The sequence below is a fragment of the Camellia sinensis genome, chromosome 12 (genome assembly GCF_055761805.1).
Source record: "Camellia sinensis isolate YWXY chromosome 12, ASM5576180v1, whole genome shotgun sequence".
Classification (NCBI taxonomy): Eukaryota; Viridiplantae; Streptophyta; class Magnoliopsida; order Ericales; family Theaceae; genus Camellia; species Camellia sinensis.
The window spans coordinates 55091977-55118789 of NC_138972.1; the positions used below are offsets into that span (position 1 = coordinate 55091977).

The 26813-nt window shown below is 37.0% G+C and overlaps 1 protein-coding gene across 13 annotated transcripts; it reads right to left on the reverse strand.

Moving 5' to 3' along the window:
* On the reverse strand, nt 1-26813 carry LOC114258340 (uncharacterized). Of its 13 annotated transcripts, none has more exons than XR_014346392.1 (7): nt 24832-25271; nt 24551-24611; nt 23099-23216; nt 6969-7328; nt 2223-2351; nt 1857-1949; nt 1-408 (listed from the first exon to the last, which is right to left on the reverse strand). XR_014346392.1 is itself a non-coding variant. In XM_082898641.1 (6 exons), the coding sequence occupies exon 6, from the start codon at nt 16478-16480 to the stop codon at nt 15311-15313; it is 1170 nt and encodes a 389-aa protein (XP_082754767.1). In that variant the 5' UTR covers nt 16481-16509; nt 23099-23216; nt 23454-23579; nt 24551-24611; nt 24832-25373; nt 26524-26813; the 3' UTR covers nt 15020-15310. The 13 variants fall into 13 exon arrangements, 6 of the variants coding, with proteins under 6 accessions (XP_082754772.1, XP_082754767.1, XP_082754768.1 ...); XR_014346390.1 differs by having other exon boundaries at nt 2204-2351; XR_014346394.1 differs by lacking the exon at nt 6969-7328 and adding an exon at nt 23454-23579 and having other exon boundaries at nt 2204-2351.

Sequence of the window (26813 nt, forward strand, 5' to 3'; positions counted from 1 at the left end):
TACACTAAAAAAGGTGTGTTCATTCTATCTGGAATTGCAAATCCAACCAAGTGTATCAGAATGACCTGTCCGCTAATTAAGATATTCATGCAATTTCTATTGTTTACAACCATATATCATTCACTACACATAAAACATTGAGATTTAATTATTTTCTTATTTATTATAAAAATAAAAATAAAAAACCTTTCCCCTGTTGCAATTCTAGTGTCACCCACCCACCCACCATCTGAATCCCCAATAGAAAGGCTGCCTGACGCAGCTATGACAAAGCTCAGTCAATGCCCGAGCAGGCTATGCTTCAAAGGCGAGCAGTTTCACCCCCTCGAGTCAATTGATTTCATAGAAAGCCCCGGGATGAAACTTCTTGCAAAGTGCTTCTGCAGCTGCTTGTACTCTTGCTTGATCCTGCAGCCAATCATGGGAAGGTCTTTATCATTCAAAATAACTTATTGTTTTCAAACAATAACTGCTTTTGCAGACAATTTTTCCGAACAATTAATAAACTAAACTTGATAACTGCATTCTATACTCTCACCACTCTCAATACAACTCGAGACTAAATCCAATCAACTCCCATGGCTCAATTTTCAAAATGTTGATTACAAAAGTCATCATTCCTTGAGACTCACATCAACATTTAGATGGAGATTATTACTCTGAGCTGCAACTTGCAACTGTGAAAGAAAAATAAAATAAAACACGCACACACACCGAACTTTGAATATGTGATGACGCAGAAGATGCAAACCAAAGGTAACAAAATAATATGAACAGGACAACCCTCAAGCTCTACACTATTTTCAAAGCACATTGTCATGAGTTAAGAAGAATAGTAATATGAAACAACTTTGGAGAAGAACATCAGCCACAAATAACTCAAAAACAAAATAGAGAAACTTAATAGCTGAAATCATGACAAATAAAAAAAAAATCATACTTTTATCATAGAGAAACTAAACAAACAAAAAATCACTCTTTTTTTTACAATGAACGGCAATAGTAGATTTTCAGAATAAACTAAACAATTTATATCATAACAGTTCTAATAAACAGAATTTGCAGCATTAATTTATGCTATAGTGTCAATTTTTTGCTGCAAGAGGCCACCTTTCCTGACCAAGGCATTTAACTTACAAAGTACAGATTCGGCACACCAGGTTCTTCAACTATGCCAACGTTCTTCACATAATAACAAAATCCTAATTCGCACTGAGAGTTTAGGCCACTGCAACAACACATGTGGGAGGTTCACCTATTAACCTTGAAATTTGATAATCATGGATGAAAAGTGTCTCTTCTTCCAATTCTATGTGCTTTGAAATGAGCATAATGCATCAAATAGTTATTTGTGCCTAAAGGAACTTCCAGCTCAATTTGCACCAATTCAAACAAACCACCCAACAAGCATACCATGCAAAGAAACTAAAGTTTCTTTGTTCAAAACACCACCCTTGAAGTTTTGTATAATGCTTCTTGAGGACTTCTATCCTCCCAATGCAAATTATTTATAAAGTAGTTTCAACAATATGAGAACTTTGTTCATGGTAATCCAGTGTCAACACTCATTAACAATTCAAATATCATATCAATTAGACTGCACATTACATAAAAATGCAAACATACAGAGATAGATTTAGAAACATAACCATAACACATTAATGAAATAGCAAATTCAATCTTGGTGAAGAAGATCTTGCAATCCAATCATGGAACATAAACACAAGATTGACATATTTTTAATAGCATATTTGGGTGTTAAACGACCAAACTAATAAGAACTCAATATATTCAAAGTATTTGTAAAGAGCAGACAAAATAGCTTAGCACAAGATTCCGAATGGTGAAAATTGCACCTCAAACTTAGGTATGTTTCTCCTCATTCCTCCTTCAAACGCAACTAAAGGAAGAAATGCCAATGCAGGTACTTTTATGTCCACAAGGGGGTTCTGAAAATGAATAGTCATATGAGTATCAATAGGTTTTGGACTTATGCAGTGAATGGAAAAGTTAGATTGGGACAAGCATGAAAAAATTGCTAAAAAAAATAGAGTACCAAGTAAATTTGATGACTCATGCTTGCAAGCCAATTCCCAGACAAAGCACAACAAGCATGAAAATAGATAATATGGCATAACATCTCTAGATTTTAGGAAATACGCAAGCTTAAGAACATATGCAGAGAGAGAGAAAGAAAGCTGACCAAGGGCTTCGACAACAACCTAGGGTTCCAATGGCAAAGACCAAGGGATTCTGTGGCAATAATGGATGCATAAAAAATCTCCAGCTAGCGATCCATCCACACTTTCTCAGTCGATCAAGGGGTATGGCCTTGGCTTGAAGAAAGTAACCTATATATACGAAAGTATTAGAGAGGTATAAAAAAATAAATAAATAAATAAAAACTTCATATTAAGAAAATGAGTAAAGCATACCAATATGAGAAACGAGCATTTTATTATAAGAAAAACAGATATCATGAGTAAAAAATAGGCCTCGACCTATAAGAGTGGAGCAGTTTCTTTTTTTTTTTTTTTTGGAAGACAATTTACATGACATGAGGTTGTTGCATGCTGGTAGTTGCTTAAAAGGTCATTGCATGTTAGTGGTTCCCCAACCTAAAAGTGCTTGGTTATGTAATTTTAACAACAACATTAACCATTTCATTAGACCAAATGAAATTTTTTTAAATTAAAAAAAATAGTTACATGTCAGTGGTTCCTTGAGCTAAACATGAGATCAAAGGGCTATTATATATATATATATATATATATATTTATTTATTTAAAGTGAGAGGCAATTATTTCTCTAAAATGTCATGATCAATTCAAAAGAGACAACACCCAATACACAATAAACACACATACTGATAAAAGGTTACAAAAAACAAAGAACAAAAAAAAATCCTACACATAACTTTGGGATGGCTGGACTTTTGAAACATTGATCCTCCCTTCTTGAATTAGCCAGAAATACAACTCAACCTAAAATATGGTATGGCAGGATTGTAGGCCCTGGGAGTTATTACTTGCAAGGGTTAAACACAACATCAAAATAAGAGAACACCAAAATAGTGTTCTTGATCACTGGAACCATAGTTCTAAATCGCGGTATCAGGTAACGTAACGGTATCGGTATCGATCGCGAAGTATGGATATCAGTAGTATCGGCCGGTACGTATCGGGAATCAGGTGTCGCGGCCGTAAAATTTTAAAAATTATTAGCAATCCCTCTAAAACTTAATTTTATGCATTTTTTTTTTTGACTCTTTTAGCCTTAATTTGTCACATTTTAATCAAAATTTTGATATGTAGAGCACTTTTGACTCATTTTCAACTAAATGATATATATTTATTTTAGTCTCAATTATAACTTTCAATTATCTACAATAACAGTTTTCAATTGACAACTATTGTAATTCTAATTTAGTTGGTAACAATAATACATTTAAAATAAAAATAAAAATAAAAATCTGATGAGAATAAACCTCATTTAAAAAAAATAAATAAATCTAAATCTTAAGCAATTACACCAAAGCAAGACACAAATAAATAAATAAACCAATAACAAACCTTTCCACTAATCCAAGCTTTTGATAGATTTGATTTGAATATTTATTTTTCTTGTTTTTTTTTTCCTTGCTCTGCTTAACAAAAATATATATATATATATATATATATATTTGTAGAAATTTAATGTATAAAGAGAAATAGAGAATTGTATTAAAAAATAGATGTATTATTGATTGATTTATGTTGTATTGATATTTTCTGTCTATTACAAATGGTTCCTTATATAGATGTAGGTGTAGTGGGTTTGGTTTAGTGGAGTAGGTGAGGTGGTAGTGGTGTAGTGGGTTAGGTTTAGTGGAGTAGGTGAGGTGGTAGTGGTGGTAGGTTTATTGATAAATTTTAACAGCCCCCGGCAAACTCAAGGAGGATAGAAACTAACCAACTTGAGTTTGGAGAGAGGAACAAAACAAGAAAATACATAAAAATAAAAGAGGATAGGAGACACTGTATGGTCGTGTCAGACCATTGGTGAAGACACTGGATGGTGGTGTCATAACGTTGTAGAGGACACTGTATGGGGGTGTCATAACGTTGTAGAAGACACTGGATGGCGGTGTCAGACCGATGTAGAAGACAGTTTATGGGGTCATGTCGGACCGTTGTAGCAGACAATGTTGTGACAGTTTACGGAGTCTTGCTGGACCCTTGTAGAAACTAACCGGAATCAATGTGGGGACAGTTTACAGAGTCTTGTCGGACCCTTAAAAAGTCGCACCCTCAAAAGGTGTGCCCAATCTATCAAAAGGCGTGCCATCAAAAGGCGTGCCCAATCCATAAAAAGGCGTGCCATCAAAAGGCGTGCCCAATCCATAAAAAGATGTGCCGGACATGATGGCGAGGCACGTGGGCGCCTTGGCTTGCGCGCCCGTTGGTCGGCTGGCGTCAAGTGGCGCGCGAGGCGCGTGGCTACCTCGGCTATTTAACCAAGACGGAGGCTGAGGCCGAGGCAGAGGCTTAGACAAGAAACTGAGAAAAACCTCTGAAAAAAAACTCTTCGTTTTGCTGAGAGAGATAGTGCGTTTTGCTGAGAGAGATAGTCTGTAACACGCTGTTGCCCAGAAAATGGCCTCGTCCTCGTCTTCCCGTGGACTGCTCACCCTCTTTCCCGACCTCAACGAGTCAACAAAAGAGAGAACTGGTGCGGTGGCACTGGAACCTCAACCAAGCGCCCCGGAGTTTGCTCCGTTGAACTTTCCGATGCGGTCTGTGGAGCAAAGAATGGCAGTGCAGTCGGATGTGGAGGCCAATCAGTATACTTTGAAGTCATGTGTGGAAACCATGACTGCGGTTACAAATTTGTCGAACCGGCTGCAGAGCAGGACAAATGAGGTGCAACAGTTAAACTCCCAGCTGGCTCTGCTCCAACGCATGTATAAGGATGCGCGAGCAGAGATAAGTGTGCTGAAGGCGGAAAACAAGGAGCTGAAGCGGAAGGCCACCGTTATGTTCCGATTTGGAGGGCCGCCATATGCTGCAGCGGAGGAGCAGGGAGTAGTGATCGTGCCCAGTGGAGTGGGAAACACGGAGGTAACACCGGCAAGGGCCGTCCAGGACGGAGGCAAGAAAAAGAGACCGGCGGAATAGGCGAAGAAGTGAGGTCGGTGGGTGGCCGCCTGCAGAAAAGAAAACAAATCTTAGGTTTTTTTTTTTTTTTTTTTTGTGTAAAATTGTGATCGGGGTTGAGCCCTGAGATGAATAAAATTTGGTTTGGTGTGCAAAGCTATATGGTATGAAAGGAATTTGAAAAAAGATTAAAAATAATGTGAAAGAAAAAGAAAGAAAGAAATAATAAGAATATAATTGAAAGCCGCAACGGTGTGCGGTATATAAAAATAGAAATATATATATATATATATAATTTTATTTTATTTTATTTTTTTATTTTTTTTATAATAATAATAATAATAATAATAATAATATATTAAGGAGGAAAGCATGTGCGCGGGTGAGAGTTGTAGAGAAAAGAGATAAAGATAGGTGAATGGTGGTGGATATGATTAAAGTGGCTCTGATATGAGAGAGGGTTTTTTGTTTAAAGAAAAGAAAAGTGGGTGTCCTTGAGTGGAGAGAGAGAGAGAGAGTGCCTGAGGCTATCCACAGAACAAGGAGAGAGAGAACAATAATCATCGCATTCTATCAAAGAAAAGTGAGACGGAAAAAAGAAGAGAAACAAGAAGATCCAACTGAGGTGAGCTTAAACACAGGACTAAAGAGGAGCAGTAGATCGCTTCTTTGAACCGTTTTTGTTTCTTATCAGCAGCTGCATCTGCAGCCTTTCTCTTGTCCTTCCTCTCCCTCTTCTTCAAATTAACCTCTCTGTCTTCATATACTTTTCTTTCATTTTGGGCAAGTTTTGAAGGCCACCAAACAGCAGGCTCAAATGTTAAAGGAAACTTTTCAAGCATGACTCCAAGTAAGGGAAGTGGGTATGCTTTGTCAAGTGCCAAAACCTTCTCCATTGCCTCATTCACATCATTTTATTGACGTCGCGAAGAGCCAGAATGATTTCAATTTTTCCATAGATTTGCTTAAACAACCGGGCAGCGCTGCGCTGTTCTTCAGCAAGTTGTGATGGTTGGAGCTTGTTCATCACCATCAACATCCCTGTGGCTGAAACAAGAGTGTTGATGACAATTTAAAAGCAAAAAGTGGCACTCCAATGGCAGCAATAGTATTGCTTGCTGCAAGTCCTGCCATGGTCGCGGCAGAGAGAGTGATTGTGTTGATAGAGCTCAGAAGAAGGGCGTTCCAGTTGACATTGAAGAGGGAGAGATTGACGAGACTGGGGTGGAGCCACGTGACATTGATTTGGTGATGACACAGGCAGGTGTATCAAGGGGTAAAGCTGTCAAGGCTCTCAAGACTCACAATGGAGACATAGTCTGAAAGTATTTGGACAATGATGGGAAGGTATGTGAAGAAAATAAACGGAATAGGTTGAGGTCCGGCGGACAGCTAAGGTGAGGTTGTCGCCCGCCGGTGAAGCGAATATTCTAAGTTCTAAACCTGCTCTGATACCATGTAAAAATTTAATGTATAAAGAGAAATAGAGAATTGTATTAAAAAATAGATGTATTATTGATTGATTTATGTTGTATTGATATTTTCTGTCTATTACAAATGGTTCCTTATATAGATGTAGGTGTAGTGGGTTAGGTTTAGTGGAGTAGGTGAGGTGGTAGTGGTGGTAGGTTTATTGATAAATTTTAACAATATTAATATAAACAGTGGTGTAGTGTAGGTGTATAAACAAATAAATAGAAGGAAAAAAAAAAGACCCTAAACATTTAGCACAACAAAGCATAGCAGCAGGTTCACCAAAAACAGAGCATAGCACAACAACTCGCCAAAAACAGAGCATAAGCACAAATTATAATTTGCAACTCAAGGACAAACCTTCTCTGAAGAAGCTTGAAGATCGAAGTGAACTCCACAGCCCAAAGAAGCTTAGATCTTGCAGGTTTTCTGCGCTGATTTTCATCCGTACCGACGACAACCAACGCGTATCGGACTGTATCGCCGTATGTATCGGATTCAGGCCGGCACGTATGAGGACTCAAACACTACGGCTGCGAATTTCATTCCCACTGCTATACCGGTCTATATCCTAATCGGTGGTTCGAAAAATGGATCTATGACTAGAACGGAAATTTAGATCTATGACTGGAACCCATGGCCACAAAAAAATGGAGCACTGGAACCCATGCCAATACCAAAACGGTGTTCATCAAAGTATAAATAGCAAACACATGGAACCTGTTCAAACTTATCCAATCAATCACAATTTACACGCAGCAAGATTAAATTTAATGACATGCAATGCATATGCTTAAACTAATACACATTTATACAGCAAAAGAAGGCATATGCACACATATTTTTGCATATAAGTTTTGGCAGATTCCATTGAAGTATTACATGACAAATTACTTTCACACACCCACACATCAAGGCGTTTCACATTTACAGGAAAACAGTGTGCCACACTTGAAAACAAAGTGACATTGATGCCAAGGTGTTTCGCATTTTAAAATAGTGTATAATTTTTCTAGTGGGTACAAACCAGATCAAAGAACACATTTCATTCAAATGGCTAAAACGACACACACCCATGACCGCACTTCAAACCATATCATGACCACACCTTAAATCACATCATCAAGAAGGGAAGTTTTCGTAAGTCTCTACATACATAGGATTTAATTATAAAAAGTTGTATAAGAACATACATATCACTATATGATGAGCCCACCTTAGGTGAAAACTATGAAGCATGGGCACTCTAGAATCGGTGCTGTGGCGGTGTCCGACACGCGGACATGCCGGGGACACGAGGACACACCGAGGACACGCCAGATGACGTGTTCCTTTAATTTAATGATTTTTTTTGTAGAGGACACGGCAGGGACACTCGTGTCCATATCGGAACAAGAATCGAACTCAGAACACAGAGAGAGAGAGGCTCGTCGGACATACCTGGAAGCTCTTCGCTGGTGGGTCGTCGATGGTCGGTGGTTGGTCTCCGATCGTCTTCTTCATCTTCGTCTTCGTCGCTCTCAATCTCTCTATCTCTCTCAGAGTCTCTTTCTCTCACTCTCTCTCAATCTTCTCTCTTCTCTCTCGTCTATCTCTCCTCTCTCAGTCGATCTCCATCTCTCTCGTCTCTCTCTCTCTGTCTCATCGATCTTTGCTCTCTTCTCTCTTTTCACCTCTCACCTCTCTCGTCTCTGTCTTCTCTCTTTTCTATCTCGTTTTTCTCTCCTCCGTGATCAGATATTTTTATTTATATATAAATATACATATATATATATATATATTATAATTTTAGTTTATATATATTATATTCTTTCTTCTTTATTTTTTATTTATTTGATGATTAGATATATATATTGTATATTTTAATTTAATTTTTTCTTTATAAATTTACATATTGTAAATTTATTTTTATTATATATTTAATTTTGTCTTTATATAATGTTTACAATATATAGAACATATGTTTATAATATATAAATGGAATAAAATACACATTAAATTAATTAGTTTTTATTAAATTTGATTGTTTGGTAATATAAAATTAATATACATAGCAAATACGTAAAATATATATTTAAAAAAATAATAATAATTTGCCGTGTCCCCCGCGTGTCCGTGCCCCCCTTTTCTTGAAATCGCCGTGTCCCATGTCCATGCTTCATAAGGTGAAAATAATAAGGTCATCAAATGAATGAGGATATTGCTAGCATACTCTATCTATTGTCTTGACGTATACATTCTTAATTTTTTTTTATTTTGTAATTTAATTCTGGATTTATATGTATATATGTATATATATATTAATTTTGGGTATGTTTACTTAAATTTTATCGAACATGCTTGAAACTCACAACATGCTATAAAACCCAATAATTTCTCACATCAACATAGTATGATTGACAATAATGGTACACTTATCACATTTGTTTATGGGCAACTTTCAATGATAGTCCTATAGTTTCCTTTAAGTTTCATTTTGGTCCTTCTCCTTTGAATTGCAACACATTTACCCTTCCATTTTGCTTTTTGTTTCAAACAAGGATAATAGATGACAGAGGTTAACTTTTTGGACGAAAATTGCTATTGTCCAATGTGTGTAATCAATTTTTAGGGATAAAATGGTCTTTTATCTTTCTCTCCCCTCTTTCATCTTCCTCTTCGTGTTATCTCCAAACCACAAACCAACATTTCCATAACCACACCCACCACTAAATCTCCTCCCCCACTTCCTCTCACCATGACCAATCATCACCTTCACACCACCCATTCCACTGCTACACCACCAAACAGCCACCTCCCTTCATCACAAAACCACTACCGAACCCACCTCCCTCCATTACAAACCCACTTCCTCATCACTATAAACCCATGCCCAACCACCTCCTTATTCTATGCAAATGTTGAGCACCTGCACATCCATTTTCAACCCTTAATTCATTTTGCACAAACCCAATACAACATATATTTCAAAATCTTTCTCAACAATTCTAAATCATTATCTGATTTAATATATATACTCAATCAAAATTATCAGGCTTTGTATGCAAATGCTGAGGGATTTCTAGTTATTTGTTTTGTGCCATTATAGGAGACAAAGAAAGAGAGTTTTATGTATGCGTGCTTGTGTAGTATGTCCAAAATTGGCTAAAGAAAAGCACAAATCCATCGTGAACTAAAATTCTATAGTGAAATTTAATGCAAAATCCTCCACCACTTCATTTAAATAGTGAAAAACAATAAATGGCTACTCACATAAATAAAAAATAATAATAATACTTGAAGGAATTTCTTAATCACAATTCTCTTAAAAAATCAAACAAATTTGCATTAAAATTTAGTCTATTCAATAGACAGTATAACAGAAATTACAGCAAGAATATAAGCATAAAAACAAAAATTGGGAATGTATGATTCATGAGTGTTGTTTCCGTCACACAGAGCATGGGACAAAGTGGTGCAAGCTCAATGGATTAAAAAAAAAAACAACACAAGAAATGCACAACAATCAGCAAATTACTGTGAAGAATAAAAAAATAGATATCGAGAGAACTTCAAGAACCTCAAAGGAATCTAGAAACTTTCCATTTTTTACTTTGCCTATTTCATTGTTCACATGTGCACAAAAGAAGTAACTAAATCATGTCTTAGCAAGAAAAAAAAAGGGAAAAACAATAAATAAAAAAATCACATATCTAGATTTGATCAATTCCCCATACTGCTGCCTTGTAATCTTTCCTTACATATAGGAATGTAATTTCTTTAAAAAACGAGGACGGATGGAAAAATCATAGTCATCCCCGAAAGCTATCAACCCAATAACTTTTCTATTCGAGTCAAGAACAAGAGCCCCATTGAGCCATAAGCCGCACGTATGTTGTTAATCTGAATTACTGTCAAATCTATACTGCAACACATTAAAGTGTTAAAATAATGATGGTCAGGACTAATAAGAAGAGTAAATGCCTCCCTCCTAGGTTTAGCAACTTGCCCCATTACAAAAGTATAATCGAGTTGGTTAGGGTGAGTTATAAAAAATACTTTCATCCCAATGTCTATACAATTTTTACTACCGAATTTTCAGAATTGACAAGAATGAAGAAGTCTTGTATCCATATCCTTGGTTTTCAAAATAGCTAGGTCATACTGGGGCGCTCTCAAAAATACCACAACTTCTTGAAAAGCTTTACATTCCCTGCGACGTGTCGTTACAACATTACCCTCAGGTACCAAATGTGCGCATGTCAAAATATATCAATATCTGTATATCACCACACCGGCACCGTACTCGCTACCATCCTCCCCCTCCGACGATCTTGGAATAATCGGCCGTGATGATACAACAACCACCATCTTTTTCATCCAGTTGTACAAAATCTCTCAACGTTGTTGGATTGCCATTGGCATTGGCATTACTATCCTCCTTCGCTTCGGCCTTTGACTCATGCGTTTACTTTTCATGGCGAGGATGAAACTTCTTTTTATGGCGGCATTGTATGAGACCTCTCCCTCGTCTTCTTCGTCTAAAAAGGAGTCTTTAATGCAGGGCAATATTCCAATGCATAAGACAACCAAATTCAACCAGATTCTAAAAAAGGGTCTTTTCATGGTGAAGAGCCCAATGTAGCTTTTTAGATACAACCCTTTTTAAGGTTTTGATTGAATCTAGTTGTCTTATGCATTGGAATATTGTCTTTGCATTAAAGACCCCTTTCTAGACGAAGAAGACGATGAAAAGGTCTCATACAACGCCGCCATGAAAAGAATTTTCATCCTTTCCATGAAAAGTAAACGCATGTGGAGTCAAAGGCCAAAGCGAATGAGGACAGCAATGTCAATGCCAATGCCAATGCCAATCCAACAACATTGAGAGATTTTGTACAACCGGATGAAAAAGGTAGTGGTGGTTGTATCATCACGGCCGATTATTCCAAGATCGTCAGAGGAGGATGGTAACAAGCACGGTGTTGGTGTGGTGATAAACAGATATGGGTATATTTTGACATGTGCACATTTGGTAACGGTACGTCGCAGGGAAGGTAAAGCTTTTTAAAAAGCTGATGTATTTTTTAGAGCGTCCCAGTATGACCTAGCTATTTTGAAAACTAAGGATATAGATACGAGACTTCATTCTTATGAATTCTGTAAATTCGGTAGTAAAAATTGTAAAAACATTGGGATGGAAGTATTTTCTATAACTCACCCTAACCAACTCGATTATACTTTTGTAATGGGACAAGTTGCTAAACCTAAGAGAGGGACATTTGCTCTTCTTATTAATCCTGACCATCATTATTTCCACACTTTAATGTGTTGTAGTATAAACTTGACAGTAATTCAGATAAACAACATACGTGCGGCTTATGGCTCAATGGGGGCTCCTGTTTTTGACTCGAATGGAAAAGTTATTGGGTTGATAGCTTTCAGAGATGACTTTGATTTTGCCATCCGTCCTCATTTTCTAAAGAAATTAAGTGCCTACGTGTAAGGAAAGACTACAAGGCAGCAGTATGGGGAATTGATCAGATCTGGATATGTGATTTTCTTTATTTATTTTTTTTCCCTTTTTCTTGCTAAGACATGATTTAGTTACTTCTTTTATGCACATGTGAACAATGAAATAGGCAAAGTCAAAAATGAAAAGTTTTTAGGTTCTTTTGAGGTTCTTGAAATTCTCTGGATATCTACCTCTTTATTCTTAACAGTAATTTGCTGATTGTTGTGCATTTCTTGTGTTGTTTTTTTTTTAATCCATTGAGCTTGCACCACTTTGTCCCATGTTTTGTGGGACGGAAACAACACTAATGAATCACACATTCTCAATTTTTGTTTTTATACTTATATTCTTGCTGTAACTTCTGTTATGCTGTCTATTGAATAGATTTAATTTTAATGTAAATTTTTCTGATTTTTTAAGAGAATTGTGATTAAGAAATCCTTCAAGTATTGTTATTATTTTTTAATTATGTGATTAGCCATTATTTATTGTTTTTCATTATTTAAATGAAGTGGTGGAGGATTTTGCATTAAATTTCACTATAAAATTTTAGTCCACGATGTATTTGTGCGCTTTTCTTTAGCCAATTTTGGACATACTACACAAGCACGCATACATAAAACTCTCTTTCACTCTCTCCCTATAATGGCACAAAAGAAATAACTAGAAATCCCTCAGCATTTGCATACAAAGTGTGATAATTTTGATTGAGTATATATATTAAATCAGATAATGATTTAGAATTGTTGAGAAGGATTTTGAAATATATATTGTATTGCGTTTGAGCAAAATAAATTAAGGGTTGACAAGGATGTGCATGTGCTTAACATTTGCATACAATAAGGAGGTTGGGCATGGGCTTATAGTGGTGAGGAAGTGGGTTTGTAATGGAGGGAGGTGCTGTTTGGTGGTGTAGCAGGGGAATGGGTGGTGTGGAGGTGATGATTGGTCATGGTGAGAGGAAGTGGAGGGAGGAGATTTAGTGGTGGGTGTGGTTATGGAAATTTTGGTTTGTGGTTTGGAGATAACACGAAGAGCAAGATGAAAGAGGGGAGAGAGATAAAAGACCATTTTATCCCTAAAAATTGATTACATACATTGCACAATAGCAATTTCCGTCCAAAAAGTTATCCTCTGTCATCTATTATCCTTGTTTGAAACAAAAAACTAAATGGAAGGGTAAATGTGTTCCAATTCAAAGGACAAGAACGAAAATGAAGGTTAAAGAAAACTATAGGACTATCACTGAAATTTGCCCATAAACAAATGTGATAAGTGTACCATTATTGTCAATCATACTTTGTTGATGTGTGAAATTATTGGGTTTTACAGCATGTTGTGAGTTTCAAGCATGTTCAATAATATTTAAGTAAACATACCCAAAATTTATATATATATATATATATATATATATCCAAAAATAAATAAAAATTTAAGAATGTATAAGTCAAGACCTTAGTTGCACGAAGCGGGAGCGGGAGCGGGGGCGGGAGCGGGAGCGGGAGCGGGAGCGGGAGCTGGGGAACGTGACCACTTAGAGGAGTCGTAAATTAGGAGCGCTTATATATTATAAATAAAAAATTACAATAAATAAGAAATAATAAATTATGTTAAAATAAATAAAAAGAAAAATTAGATAATTTATTTTATAATTTTTTTATTATATATGGTTTAATTAGATTTCTTTTAAATAATAGGATGATTTATTTTATTTATTATATGTTAAAAAGTTAAGAAATAATAATTTACAAAAATTATTATTATATATCATATTTTAAGAAATAATAATTGAATATTTTATTATATATGGTAAAAATTATAATTTATAAATTTTATTACATATATATATATGATAAATTATATATATTATATAATATATAATATAATATGTATATATTATATATATGATAAATTATATATATTATATGTTATATGTATAATATATATGATCAAACATTACTACATGGAGACGAAGAGAGAGAGTGAAGAGAACGACGAAGAGAGAGAGTGAAGACAACAGAGACGAAGCAAACGCGAAGAGGGAGAGAAGCAGAGAACAGAGACGAAGCAGAGAACGACGAACAGAGATGAAGAGGGAGAGAAGCAGAGACGAAGACGATCGAGAGAGTGACGAAGATCGAAGCCCTCAGAGACGAAGACGATCGATCAGGTTAGGGTTTCTCTCTCTCTCTCTCCTTTACGATCACATCTTGGACTGAATCGTGTTTCTCTCTCCACAGAAACGCGATTCTTACACGTTTCTTTCGCGGAATCACGGAATCGCGATTCTTACTTAGAATCGCCACCTAGTTGCGCGATTCCTGCAACTAAGGTCAAGACAATAGAGTATACCAGCAATATCCTCATTCATTTGATGACCTTATTATTTTCACCAAAGTTAGGCTCATCATATAGTGACATGTATTATATAACTTTTTATAATTAAATCCTATGTATGTAGAGAATTACAAAAACTTCCCTTCTTAATGATGTGATTTAAGGTGTAGTCATGATGTGGTTTGAAGTGCGGTCATGCCTTTAATAACACTACTGGTGCCATGCTTGGTTGACTGCCACTAGGTCTTGCAGCTGCTATCTTCGCCCTGGTGCCCATGCTACTACCTTCTACAACAGCTACCTTTGCCTTACTCCTCCTTGCCATGCTTTGGTCAGTAGCCATTGGAGGTATTTCAACTTGACTTGACCTATTATTCTTCCTCACCTGCAAACATGGTGAAATGTAATGTAATTAATCAATCAATGCCTCATATAAATTATCCTCTTAAGAGTGAAATAAATTATCCTCCTTGCCATGCTTTGGCCTTCAACTGGTTGACCTTTGCAACTTCATATAAACCACTTCCATGAGGATTTTGTTTCCCCTTCCACTACAACAAAAGCCACTGGAAAAGTGTTATTGTTACCATCAATGGCCACAGATTGAAGCAATTGCCCTTTGTAAGGACCTCTCAAATGGCAAGCATCCACTCCAATATATAGCCTACAACGTGCAATGAAGCCTTGCTCAGAAGCCCCCAAACATACATAAATCCTTTCAAATCTGGACTTCCCTACATCGTCCTCATCCTCATCCTCTAGCTGAATCTCATGAACATTTGATCTTCTAATTTCTTCACAATAATCCCACAGCTTTGCATATTGTTCCTGATGGCTGCCCTCAATCAGCTCTTGTGCTTTCCTCTTGGCCCTATAAAGTCGACTCTGAGACCCCAACTTTGTGGTCCACCTGCACAGCTTGTTGGAAAGAAGACAATGGCCATGTAGGGTTGGTCTTAAGTGTCTCCATGTACTTGGACAACCAAGTTGAATTGACTTGTCTATTATGGAAAACTCTGCCACAATTGTGTGTGGGGTGGTAGGTTTTGATTTGAAAACTATTTCCCCGTTGAACTTTAAACGCAAAAAGGACCCACTTGCATGGAGGTTTACAGGTGGCTCTCACCCTACGGCTGTCATTTTTCACAAACTTCACTGATTTTTCAGTCTTTATAGCATGCTGTCTGACAGCATCTTTAAAGATTTTGGAAGTCCCAAACAACATCCCAAATTTAAATTGGGGCTCAACCATATCTGTATACATATTAAATTGAGGGTACCTTTCTTTCTTCTTTCCATTATCCTCACCTTCAGTTGATGAATCAATGCTTCTAAGCTCATCTAAAGCTGACTCATCCTCCCACCTCTCTTCAACTTGTGCTTGATTGTTGGTTAAACCAACCCCAGCTTCATGAGTACAAGCTTCATCAGTCACATTATTCCTAATTAAACCACCCCATTCCACATTCCTATCCACATGAGTTTCAAATAGCATGTCATCTTCACTTTCATCAATTTCACTATCCTCATAGTCCTCCAAATCTGTGGACTCTGTCTGAGAACCTTCATCACATCCACTATCAAACAAATCATTAACTTCTGCTACACCCTTACCTTGCTCTAACTCAGCTTCTCCACCACCATTCTTTTGGAACTGAGCTTCTACTACATCCATATACCTATGAAACTCGTCTTGACCTCCAAACAACTCATCAATGTCATCAATCAGTATTGAACTAGGTTGTGTTTTAGGATAGTGTTCCAAATAGAAATCAATTTGCCTATTTCTATTTAAGAATTTCAGCATACCCATCACCTCATTGTCATTCCTTACATTGACTAGCCCACTAGTAAGATCTTTATCAGGCATTCTGTAGTAATATGACATGCTTCCAATACGATCCAATTTCTCGACCAAATCCTCGATGTATAACATACTCATGTAATCATCTTTGCAGTAGTCAAAGTATTTGACTATGTTTCTTCCCCCCACCACATATAACCTATCTGGATTACATATAAATGTTCCCCCGTGATGCATTTTTAAAGTAAAGTAATCACTATCTGGATCTGTAAGATTAAATAAATAAATAAAAATTAATCAAAATTTGTCAGGGGTTGATTACTTGTCCCCATGTGCATGTCTATTCTTGTGGGAACGAATGTCAACAAAAGAGGGAACAAAACAAAAAAACCAACATATGTATATATATCTTTATCAGTATCATGTGAAAGCATGTAGCTCAGATTGTTCCCAAAAAAACCAAAAAAAAAAAAGGTGAATCTAAATATAAATAACTGTTAAAATCCACCTACTCTCCACCTACTTCACCCACTTAAACCTACTCCACTAAACCTAACCCACTACTTCACCCACTCTCCACCTACTTCACCCACTTAAACCTACTCCACTAAGCCTAACCCACTACACCACTACCACCTCACCTACTCCACTAAACCTAACCCACTACACCACTACCACCTCCACTTCACCTACTCCTTACCTACTACACACTCACCCTCATCTATATAAGGAACCATTTGTAATAGACAGTATAGAACAACACATATCAATCAATAATACATACAATTTATTCTCTCTCTATTTCTCTTTATACATTAAATTTTACATGGTATCAGAGCAAGGTTAAGACCTTACTATTTCTCGCTTCACCGGCGGGCGGCAACCTCGCCTTGGCCGCCCGCCAGACCTCAACCTATTCCGCTTATTTTCTACACATACCTTGACTTCTTCAACATTTTCTTACACCCCTCCTCCGCTATGTCGGCGGCGGCACCCGCATCATCGTCTAGCCTCTATCGCCGTTCACCTCGCTTCTCACATATCCGTGGTTGTACTCTTACTCGTCGTCGTCGTTGGCGTTTCTGGCGCTGCTTTTCTGCTCGTCACTGCTGTTTTTTTCCCGATTTGCTCTCTCTCTCTTAGCCATGGATTTGGGTGTGGGGTGTAGAGCTGTGGCTCTGTTGTTGGTAGCCATGTTTGCTGGCTTGAAGGTTTCAATGGCAGCAGTGTACAAGGTTGGGGACTCCGCTGGTTGAACCATCATTGGGAATATTGATTACAAGGCCTGGGCTGCTTCCAAGACGTTTCATGTTGGAGATGTCATCATTTTCGAATACAATTTTCAATGTCACGTGTTGCAAGTGCCCCACAAAGAATACCAAGCCTGCAGAAGTGTAAGACAGTAACATGCATCTTCACATACAGCTTGGGTAATGTGTAACTATCAAAAGCACAAGCTTCTTGGACATCCCTCTCTCTCATCTTTTCCCACTTTCAAACCCACTTTAATCATATCTCTCCTTTCTCTTAATTTATTTCATCCACGTTCTTTCACCCTTTTCTTTTATTTTAATATATATATATATATATATATATTTTATTATAATATATTTTCCCTATCCCTTGTTAGTAAGCATCACCCGTTTTCCATTCTCTTATTATTATTTATTTTATATTCCACCAAAAAAAAAAAAAAAAAAAAAAAATCTGCTATTTTTCTTATCACCCATCCACAAATATTTTTCTCTATTTTCTTTATCCATTATTTTCTTTTATTTTATTTTTCTTATTAAACAAAACAACACCACAAAATAACACCAACAACATTCCACAACCTTGTCATTTTATTCATATCAGGGGATCAACCCCGATCACACTTTTACATAAAAAAAAAAAAAAAAAAAAAAAAACCCACACAAACAAAAACAAAACTACCACACCCACAGTGGGATTTTTCTTCTCTACTCAGCCGCCGGTCTTTTCTTCTTGCCTCCGTCCTGGGTGGTCCTTGCCGGTGTTGCCTCCGTGCTTCCTAGACCACCAAGCAAGTTGCCTCCTCCCTGCTCCTCCACTACAGCATACGGTGGACCTCCAAATCGGAACATCACGGTGGCCTTCCGCTTCAGCTCCTTATTTTCCGCCTTTAGCACACTTAACTCTGCTCGCGCATCCTTATACATGCGTTGGAGCAGAGCCAGTTGGGCGTTTAACTGCTGCACCTCATTTGTCCTACTCTGCAGCCGGTTCGACAAATTTGTAACCGCAGTCATGGTTTCCACACATGACTTCAATGTATACTGATTGGCCTCCACATCCGACTGCACTGCCATTCTTTGCTCCACCGAACGCATCGGAAAGTTCAACGGAGCAAAACCAGAGGTGTTTGGTTGAGGTTCACGGGCCTCCGCACCAGTTATCTCTCTTGTTGACTCGTTGAGGTCAGGAAAGAGAGTGAGTAGACCACGGGATGAAGAGGCCATATTCTGGGTAGCTGAACGGGAAGAAGAGGCCATGTTTTTTGGGTTGCTGAGTGTTTCAGCGAAATAGCAATTTCAGACTGATAATGTTCGGAAGGGGAGTGTTTCAAGATTTGCAGCTCTTAGAGGCAATCTCTCAGAAAAACGAATATCTCTCTCAGAAAATGAAAAGTTTTTCAGAAGTTTTTTCCCAGGTTTTTTTGTCTTCGCTTCTGCCTCAAGCACAGCCTCCGCATTGGTTTATATTGACACTGACGACGCGGCCGACACGCCACTCTGTCGCTCACGTGCCTCGCCGCGTCTCCGGCTCACCTTTTGATGGCTCGACGCTTTCTGTCGGGCACGACTTTTGATGAAGTGGGCGCGCCTTTTGAGGGCGCAACTTTTGATGGCACGTCTTTTTATGGATTGGGCACGCCTTTTGATGGCACGCCTTTTGAAAGATTGGGCACACCTTTTGAGGGTGCGACTTTTTAGGGGTCCGACAAGACTCTGTAAACTGTCCCGACATTGATTCCGGTTAGCTCCTTCATGGGTCCGACAAGACTCTGTAAACTGTCTCGACATTGATTCCGGTTAGCTCCTTTATGGGTCCGACAAGACTCTGTAAACTGTTCCGACATTAATTCCGGTTAGCTCCTTTATGGGTCCGACAAGACTCTGTAAACTGTCCCGACATTGATTTCGGTTAGCTCCTTTATGGGTCCGACAAGACTCTGTAAACTGTCCCGACATTGATTCCGGTTAGTTTCTACAAGGGTCCAGCAAGACTCTGTAAACTGTCACAACAACTGTCACAACATTGTCTGCTACAACGGTCCGACATGACCCCATAAACTGTCTTCTACATTGGTCTGACACAATCATCCAGTGTCTTCTACACCGTTATGACACCACCATACAGTGTCCTCTACATGGTTATGACACCCCCATACAGTGTCCTCTACAACGTTATGACACCACCATCCAGTGTCTTCACCAATGGTCTGACACGACCATACAGTGTCTCTTATCCTCTTTTATTTTTATGTATTTTCTTGTTTTGTTACTCTCTCCAAACTCAAGTTGGTTAGTTCCTATCCCCCTTGAGTTTGCGGGGGGCTGTTAAAATCCACCTACTCTCCACCTACTTCACCCACTTAAACCTACTCCACTAAACCTAACCTACTACTTCACCCACTCTCCACCTGCTTCACCCACTTAAACCTACTCCACTAAGCCTAACCCACTACACCACTACCACCTCACCTACTCCACTAAACCTAACCCACTACACCACTACCACCTCCACTTCACCTACTCCTTACCTACTACACACTCACCCTCTTCTATATATAGGAATCATGAATCATTGTAATAGATATCAATATAAATCAATCAATAATACATACAATTTATTCTCTCTCTATTTCTCTTTATACATTAAATTTTACAATAACCTATATGTGTACATAAATCACCATTCAACCACTATCAAACATTACAAAACTGAAGATGACAATATACATAAACAAACAAATGTTGTTTAAAAAAGTAAAATACCAAATTGAGGGCTCCCAGACGAAGCCTCTCTCAAAAGCCATCGAGTTGGCTTGTTGCTTTCTTACTTAAATGGATTTGATTCACTTCTCAGATTTCCTTCTGAATTCATGACTCAGCTCTGACCAATTTGTTGTATTCCCTTTCTTCACCCCTTTCCTAACCCTAATCCCCTATTTGTTTACACAGATAATGTGGGCTGCATATTCGGGCGGGAAAATGGGTTGGGGGGGGGGTGTCGAAATCATAGTTGTTAAATCGGGATTCGTATCGTGAATCGAAATGACCTCGTACCGAATCGCGAATCGAATCGAATCGTGAATCGTAAAGATTCGGTCATTTTTTTTAAATTACTTAAAACATATATCTACACATTTAGATGTTAAATATATCTTATGAATATAAAATATTTAGACTTAAATTTATGAAAATATTATTTTGAATGATAATCACGTAGTTTAATAGGTTCTTAGGTAACAAAGGTTCCTATGTAAGATCACCATCTTACCTTTTTTTCTTTTTTAGGTATGTCTTATCAATCATTCTTAATAAAAAAATAATAACCAAATAGACAAACTATCAATTTCTAAAGTAATAATAATTAACGATATTGATATTTGGACAATAAGTATACATACTTTTCTAAGTAACAGTGAGCAAATAATAAGAAAGAATTATTTAGAATCTTTTATTTTAAAACCTAAAACATTTTAAAAGATATAACTGATCTCAGCAATAGATAATTCATAGTTTAACTTTAATTTTAAACATCATTAGAAGATATATTATGATTTTTTAAAGGAAAAAAAATGAGAAGAAAGGTTAAAAATATGTTGGGTCTGATTAAATCCAATTGGATCCTATTAAAAACTCCATAATTACTAAAATAACAACAAATCATGTATATACGTTAGTTATTTTGGTATTAAACACTACTAGAAGTTGTATTATGTAATTTTCACCAAAAATATGGACAAAAAAAGAGACGAAATATGTCGGACACAATAATTTCAAAAATTGCATGAATCGTAAAAAGTGAATCGAATCGTGAATCGATTGTGAATCGTACGATTCACTAGAGATTCACTTCCAAAATAGATTCACCCATAGATTCGTATCGATTTTACAAAAATTGTGAATCGAATCGTGAATCGAATCGCGAATCGTAAGATTCTGATAACAGAGGTCGAAATGACAACCTTGCCCTTGCAAGCCCTATGCGTGCAAGGCATGTATGGGGTTTCCGTCCAAAAATCTAACGGCTGTTAACTATTGGACCACATAGAGCCGAAAACCAAACTGTAGGGACAAAATTGATGAAATTATAAGAGTAGGGACCAATATGCAACAACGGGTAAACTACAGGGACCATTTCTGTAATTTGCCCCTTTTTTCTTATTATTCTAGATTAGGTCTTTTTTTTTTTCTTCTTCTTATTCTAGATTAGGTCGCTTCTTCTCTTTGATTAGGGTTTTCTGATTAGGGCTTCGATTAGGTCTCTTCTCTTTGATTACAGCTTTCTGATTAGGGTTCCGATTAGAGCTTTTTGACCCTATTGTGTCCACTTCTGTGTCCCTCCGTGTCCCCTGTCGTGTCCCATACCAAAAACAACTAGAACATGCCAAATGGCGAGTCTTGTGCGTGTTCAGCACGTGTCCTCGTATCCGACACCGGTACAACACCTATTTTGAAGTGTCCGTGCCTCATAGATGAAATTATATGTGCTGCCACAGAGGATAACAGTTCTCAAATACAAATATGTGCAGCCACACTTGGTTAAAACTCTAAAAAAAAAATGGTCAATACATCTAAATCATCTTCTTCTTTTTTCTTTTCTTTTTTTTCTTCTTCCAGCCCGCTGGTTCATATATATATATATATATATATTTGGTTAGGTTTTTTTTTTTCTCCCTTCTCCTTCCGGGTTCCAATTTTCTTCTCTTCTCCTCTCCTTTTTGATGTTTTGAGATGGTTAAACTAAACTTGAATATTGGTGCTTTTGATGAATGTTGATTATTTTGCATTTGGAATGATCTGATCTTTTATGGGCTTCGAAAAATTATTATTTGCTTTAGTTCTTTTATTTTTTATTTTTAAATTATTTGTCTTAGGTGTTTATAAGTTGTGAATTCTGTGTTTTTCTTATGTTGATATCTAAATCATTAGTCTATGTTAATATATCTATTTTTTACTAAAAAGCTGCACCTTGCTGCAATGAAGTGCGTCTCGCCTTGCACTTAAGCCCCAAGAGACCTTCGGCACCTTGGTGCGCCTTGAGCCTTTAAAAACACTGTAACTGCAGAACCCCATACCTTGACATGTGAACTTATCCCTAATGGTACATTAAACCCAAATTATATACATATAATTCATTGCTTTTATGCCAACACTAAAGTAAAACTAGAAAAAAGATGAAGAACTTTATATCACTTAACTTAGCATTCTACTAGAGAAGTACGCCATGTTGAAACAAGATATCTAAATAAATATTTTGCAATTTGCAATTGTTCTGACACCAATAACTCAATGTTCTAGATGTGCGTTCAAATTTCTTGTACCTATGTCATATTTGAACATCCAAAAAAGAAGGCTGCTATATATCACTGTTTTTTTTCACCAAACTTTTCACCTCTAATGCGGGTTTCCTACGTAGCATGATAAGCTAGTTTTAAATAAAGTGGGTTCTACACATACAGGTGGCTTTTATTGCATGAGTACACATGAGAAGTGAAATAAGAAGGTGAAATAAATCCGGTGATAAATAGCATTTCTCTCCCCAAAAGATTTTGCCCCAAAAGAATCAGCATCTATCTAAAATAAGGTGTAGCAAAGAACATACCTCTTCAACAAGAATACCTTTGGAGATATTGAACTTCGAGATAATCTTTTCCAACTTGCCCACACTTGCCGCATAAAGATTAGTCATTTCCATGCCAAGCCAAGGTCGACGGGATTTCCTACGCCATGATACAAACCATTAGACCCTCCAAGACGGCTTCATAATGCTTCCCATATATCATTTTTTCAGTACCTACTTCACAGAAGATCTAACAAACTTCAGACTACAGTATTTCTTTTTTTGTAAGAGCAGTGTGTGTGTTGGGGAGGGTTGGGGGGTACATAATTGAGGACATCTAGCAACACATAATAAGCAAAGTACATACATGGAAGCTATGATGATTTGGAGAACATACCCATTTTTTTTAAATCACAACAAGCATTTGGAAACAATATTGATCGGCAGAAAAGGGGTACAAACATCATCATAAAAATTGACTCCAATGACTTCTCCATAACGATTGATGTCCCCCGATACCACTCTAGCAAAGAAAATATATCATTAGTTGTAAGATTGCTAAAAATACATACAATCTACTCAAATAAAACCCAAAGCACAGTGCATTAACTCATACATACCACGCAGCGTACATCAATTATTTTCTAAAACACTCTAGGGACGGATTGCACTCCACCATGTATGCTCTACATTCTACCACATACTGGCTGCCTAAATGTGGACTACATTCAGCATATATATAAACATATAAAAAATTGTTTGAAATAAATTAGGATTACACATGTATTATAATAATATAAACTAGCCAGACTCGGAGCTGATTTTGAAGGCAAATGCGAACTCTGGCCCGAATCCCAACGCAGTTTGAACGAAATCCCAAATCTGCCCCTAACCCTATTGAACTCTTACCAACTTCGTTCCATTAAGGGCAAGAAGGGGTGGGGGCAGGTTAACATCTACTCCACCTCTAACCCTAAACTTATAGCCTACGAAGCACGGACACTTCTAAGAAGGTGGCATATCCGTGTCGTGTCAGCACTTTCCCGACACGTGTCTGACACTCGACAAAACATGCCCTATTTTTTTTCAAATATTTTTAGACCCGGACACTTGAAGGACACACGTGTCCATCACTTAAATACATGTGTTCATCGATTAGCCACATGAAACTAATTATAAATTTAAAAAAAATAACTTAACATAAGGAAAACATTATAAATATATAGAAGTTAGTGTTATATTATAATTTTTATTATTTATAAATGATATATTAATATCTATGAGATATAAATATATAAAATTATACATTTTGTACAAGTCTCCCACGTGTCGTGTCCAGCATTTTTTGAAAATTATTGTGTCCGTGTCCATGTTTCTTAGCGTATAGCATACCAAGAAAAATTAAAAGACAAAAATTCATCATCATTCACCACTAATTTAAAACCAAAACCAATATAGATATAAGAGAGAGGGAAAAAAGAGTAAAATTATTACTTTTGTAATAATGCAATTTGCCCTGAAAAGCTCTTTGCAATCAAATTTGCAGCAGTCAAGACTGCACAGAAAGAAAAAAGAGCAAGTGTAAATAATTGTTAAGGCACTTACAAGCACTGTGATCAACAAAAAATAATGCAATATATAGGTAATGGATATCGTATACAATTAATCTTTGACAGACTGTACATGCACTAAGATATGTCTTACATTCTCTCAGTTGTGTAAGAAAATTGTAATAACGTAAATTAAAACATGTAAAGTAAATTTACTTTGTGTACCTGAATTTGCCAGGTGCAGCCATAAGCGCATGGGTTCTACCACAGGAGCGGCCAATGGCTACAACCATATCTCCGGGACAAGTCTAAATAAATTTGAATGACGACGAAGCTGAAACGATCTGTAAGCCACCTCATTGTCCCTAGTACAAGAGATCTCACTTGGATCTATTGAGATTGAATCATCCAAAGGTCTAATGATTGCAGTTGGCAATGCTACATCTGTTTCAATACTAATGGTAGCAATGTTGAAGTGAAAATGGTTGACTGTTATCATTCGTTACATAAAGATCAACCTCAACCTGCAATAATAGTAAGTCATACCCACCCAAAAAAATAATAGTAAGTTCTTTAGCTAATCGAAAAACATTGAATTTTATTGTACTATACTTTGCAAAATCTATCCTTCAATCAAATCAAATTAAATTACCAACACACCCCTCCTTTCTCCCTCCGTCCCAACTCAACCATAAACGACCACCGGCAATCAGGCCCTTCCGATCATCACCACCTTCATAGGCGTATGTATACTTTGCAAAATCTTCCTATCATTTTAATTGTCAATGTCAAAATTTCAAACAGGCGCATAGTATAGCCATTAAACTTCCACAAAATATTCAAGGGAAAAATAAAAAATTATTAATTTGCTACAGAGGATTCAATTATTAACACTATGTTTGGATTGAGTTGAGTGATTTGGAGAGAAAAGAAAAGAAATGGAGTGATATGTATTTCTCTTATTTGTTTGGATAAGATAAGTAGAGAGAAATTGAAAGAAATTGAGAGAAACTCATTTCTCTTATAAGCTTCATTTTCAATCTTCCCAAAAGTGGAGAGATTGTGAGAGAACAGAAATCACTATTTTCATAATACCAATTTTGTCCCTATAAAAATAAAAGAAATAAAATGATTAAAAATATAAAAAGGTTATTTTGATAATATAATATAAAATAATTTTTTTTCTTTTCTCTTAATGAAACCTAACCAAGCAAGAATGAGAAAAATCACAATCATTTTATTTCTTTTATTTCTTTTTTATTCAAACAAAAAGAAGAGAAATCACAATCATTTCTTTTCTTTTCTTTTCTCTTATTCGCTAAGATTTTCTCTCCTAAGTTCCCAAACATAGTGTAACTTCCATTTTCTTAATTAAAACCGTAAAACTGTCACTTTTAAACAATCATCTTAAAAATTGTGCAAAACAATCATAAAATTTCTGGTAAAGAAAAGGGTGAGGCCCAGATCTGCTATGATACCAGGCTGTTAATGGAGTTAAAACTCCGTCATGGCTGCAACAATGGTTGCCTAGTGAGAGAGAGAGAAAACCAGATCTAGTCTCTCTCCCCCCTTATTCTCTCTCTCAATGGCCTTCCGGGTTGCCCCGCCATGAAACGGATCCAAATCTCAAAGCCTGATTTGAAAACCCAGAAAAAGCTATCATCACAGCCTCTTACAAAGAAGATAGTATAGTTGGTTATTATGGGGTTGATTATGATGATGAAGAAGATGCAGCAAAAGGGTTGAATCTGGATTCGATGAACCGAACCGAGCTATGCATATATATATATATATATATATACACAATACAGAGTACTGAGTACATACAAACTCACAGGGTTGTTGAAATTTAGAGATGAAGATGAAATCCTCGGCTTCTTTTTCTGTATTGTACAGATTACAGAGAGGGGCAACCACCTTCAGAAACTTCCCATCTCTCTGCTTGAAGAAACCTCATTTCATCATCTGGGTTTCAATCTCCTAGAGGAGAAAGCAGTGGCGGGAGGGGGAGTCGGCTGGGGAGGGGCGGTGGCCGTGGGAAGTTGAGAGAGGCTCAGAAGGGAACGGCGCCGGTGGGAGGCGGTGGTTCCCGGCAATGGTTAGGGTTATGATTTGCTGGAGAAGATGAGGTAGTTTAGTATTACTGTATCTAAAAGTTACCGTGTACTGAGACATATGTTTGGCAGAGTTTCACGATTATGATTTGC

Bases quoted from the DNA above. Each gene is read 5' to 3' on its own strand.
- LOC114258340 (XM_082898641.1), bottom strand. From the start codon at position 16,480: ATGCATCACGGGGGAACATTTATATGTAATCCAGATAGGTTATATGTG.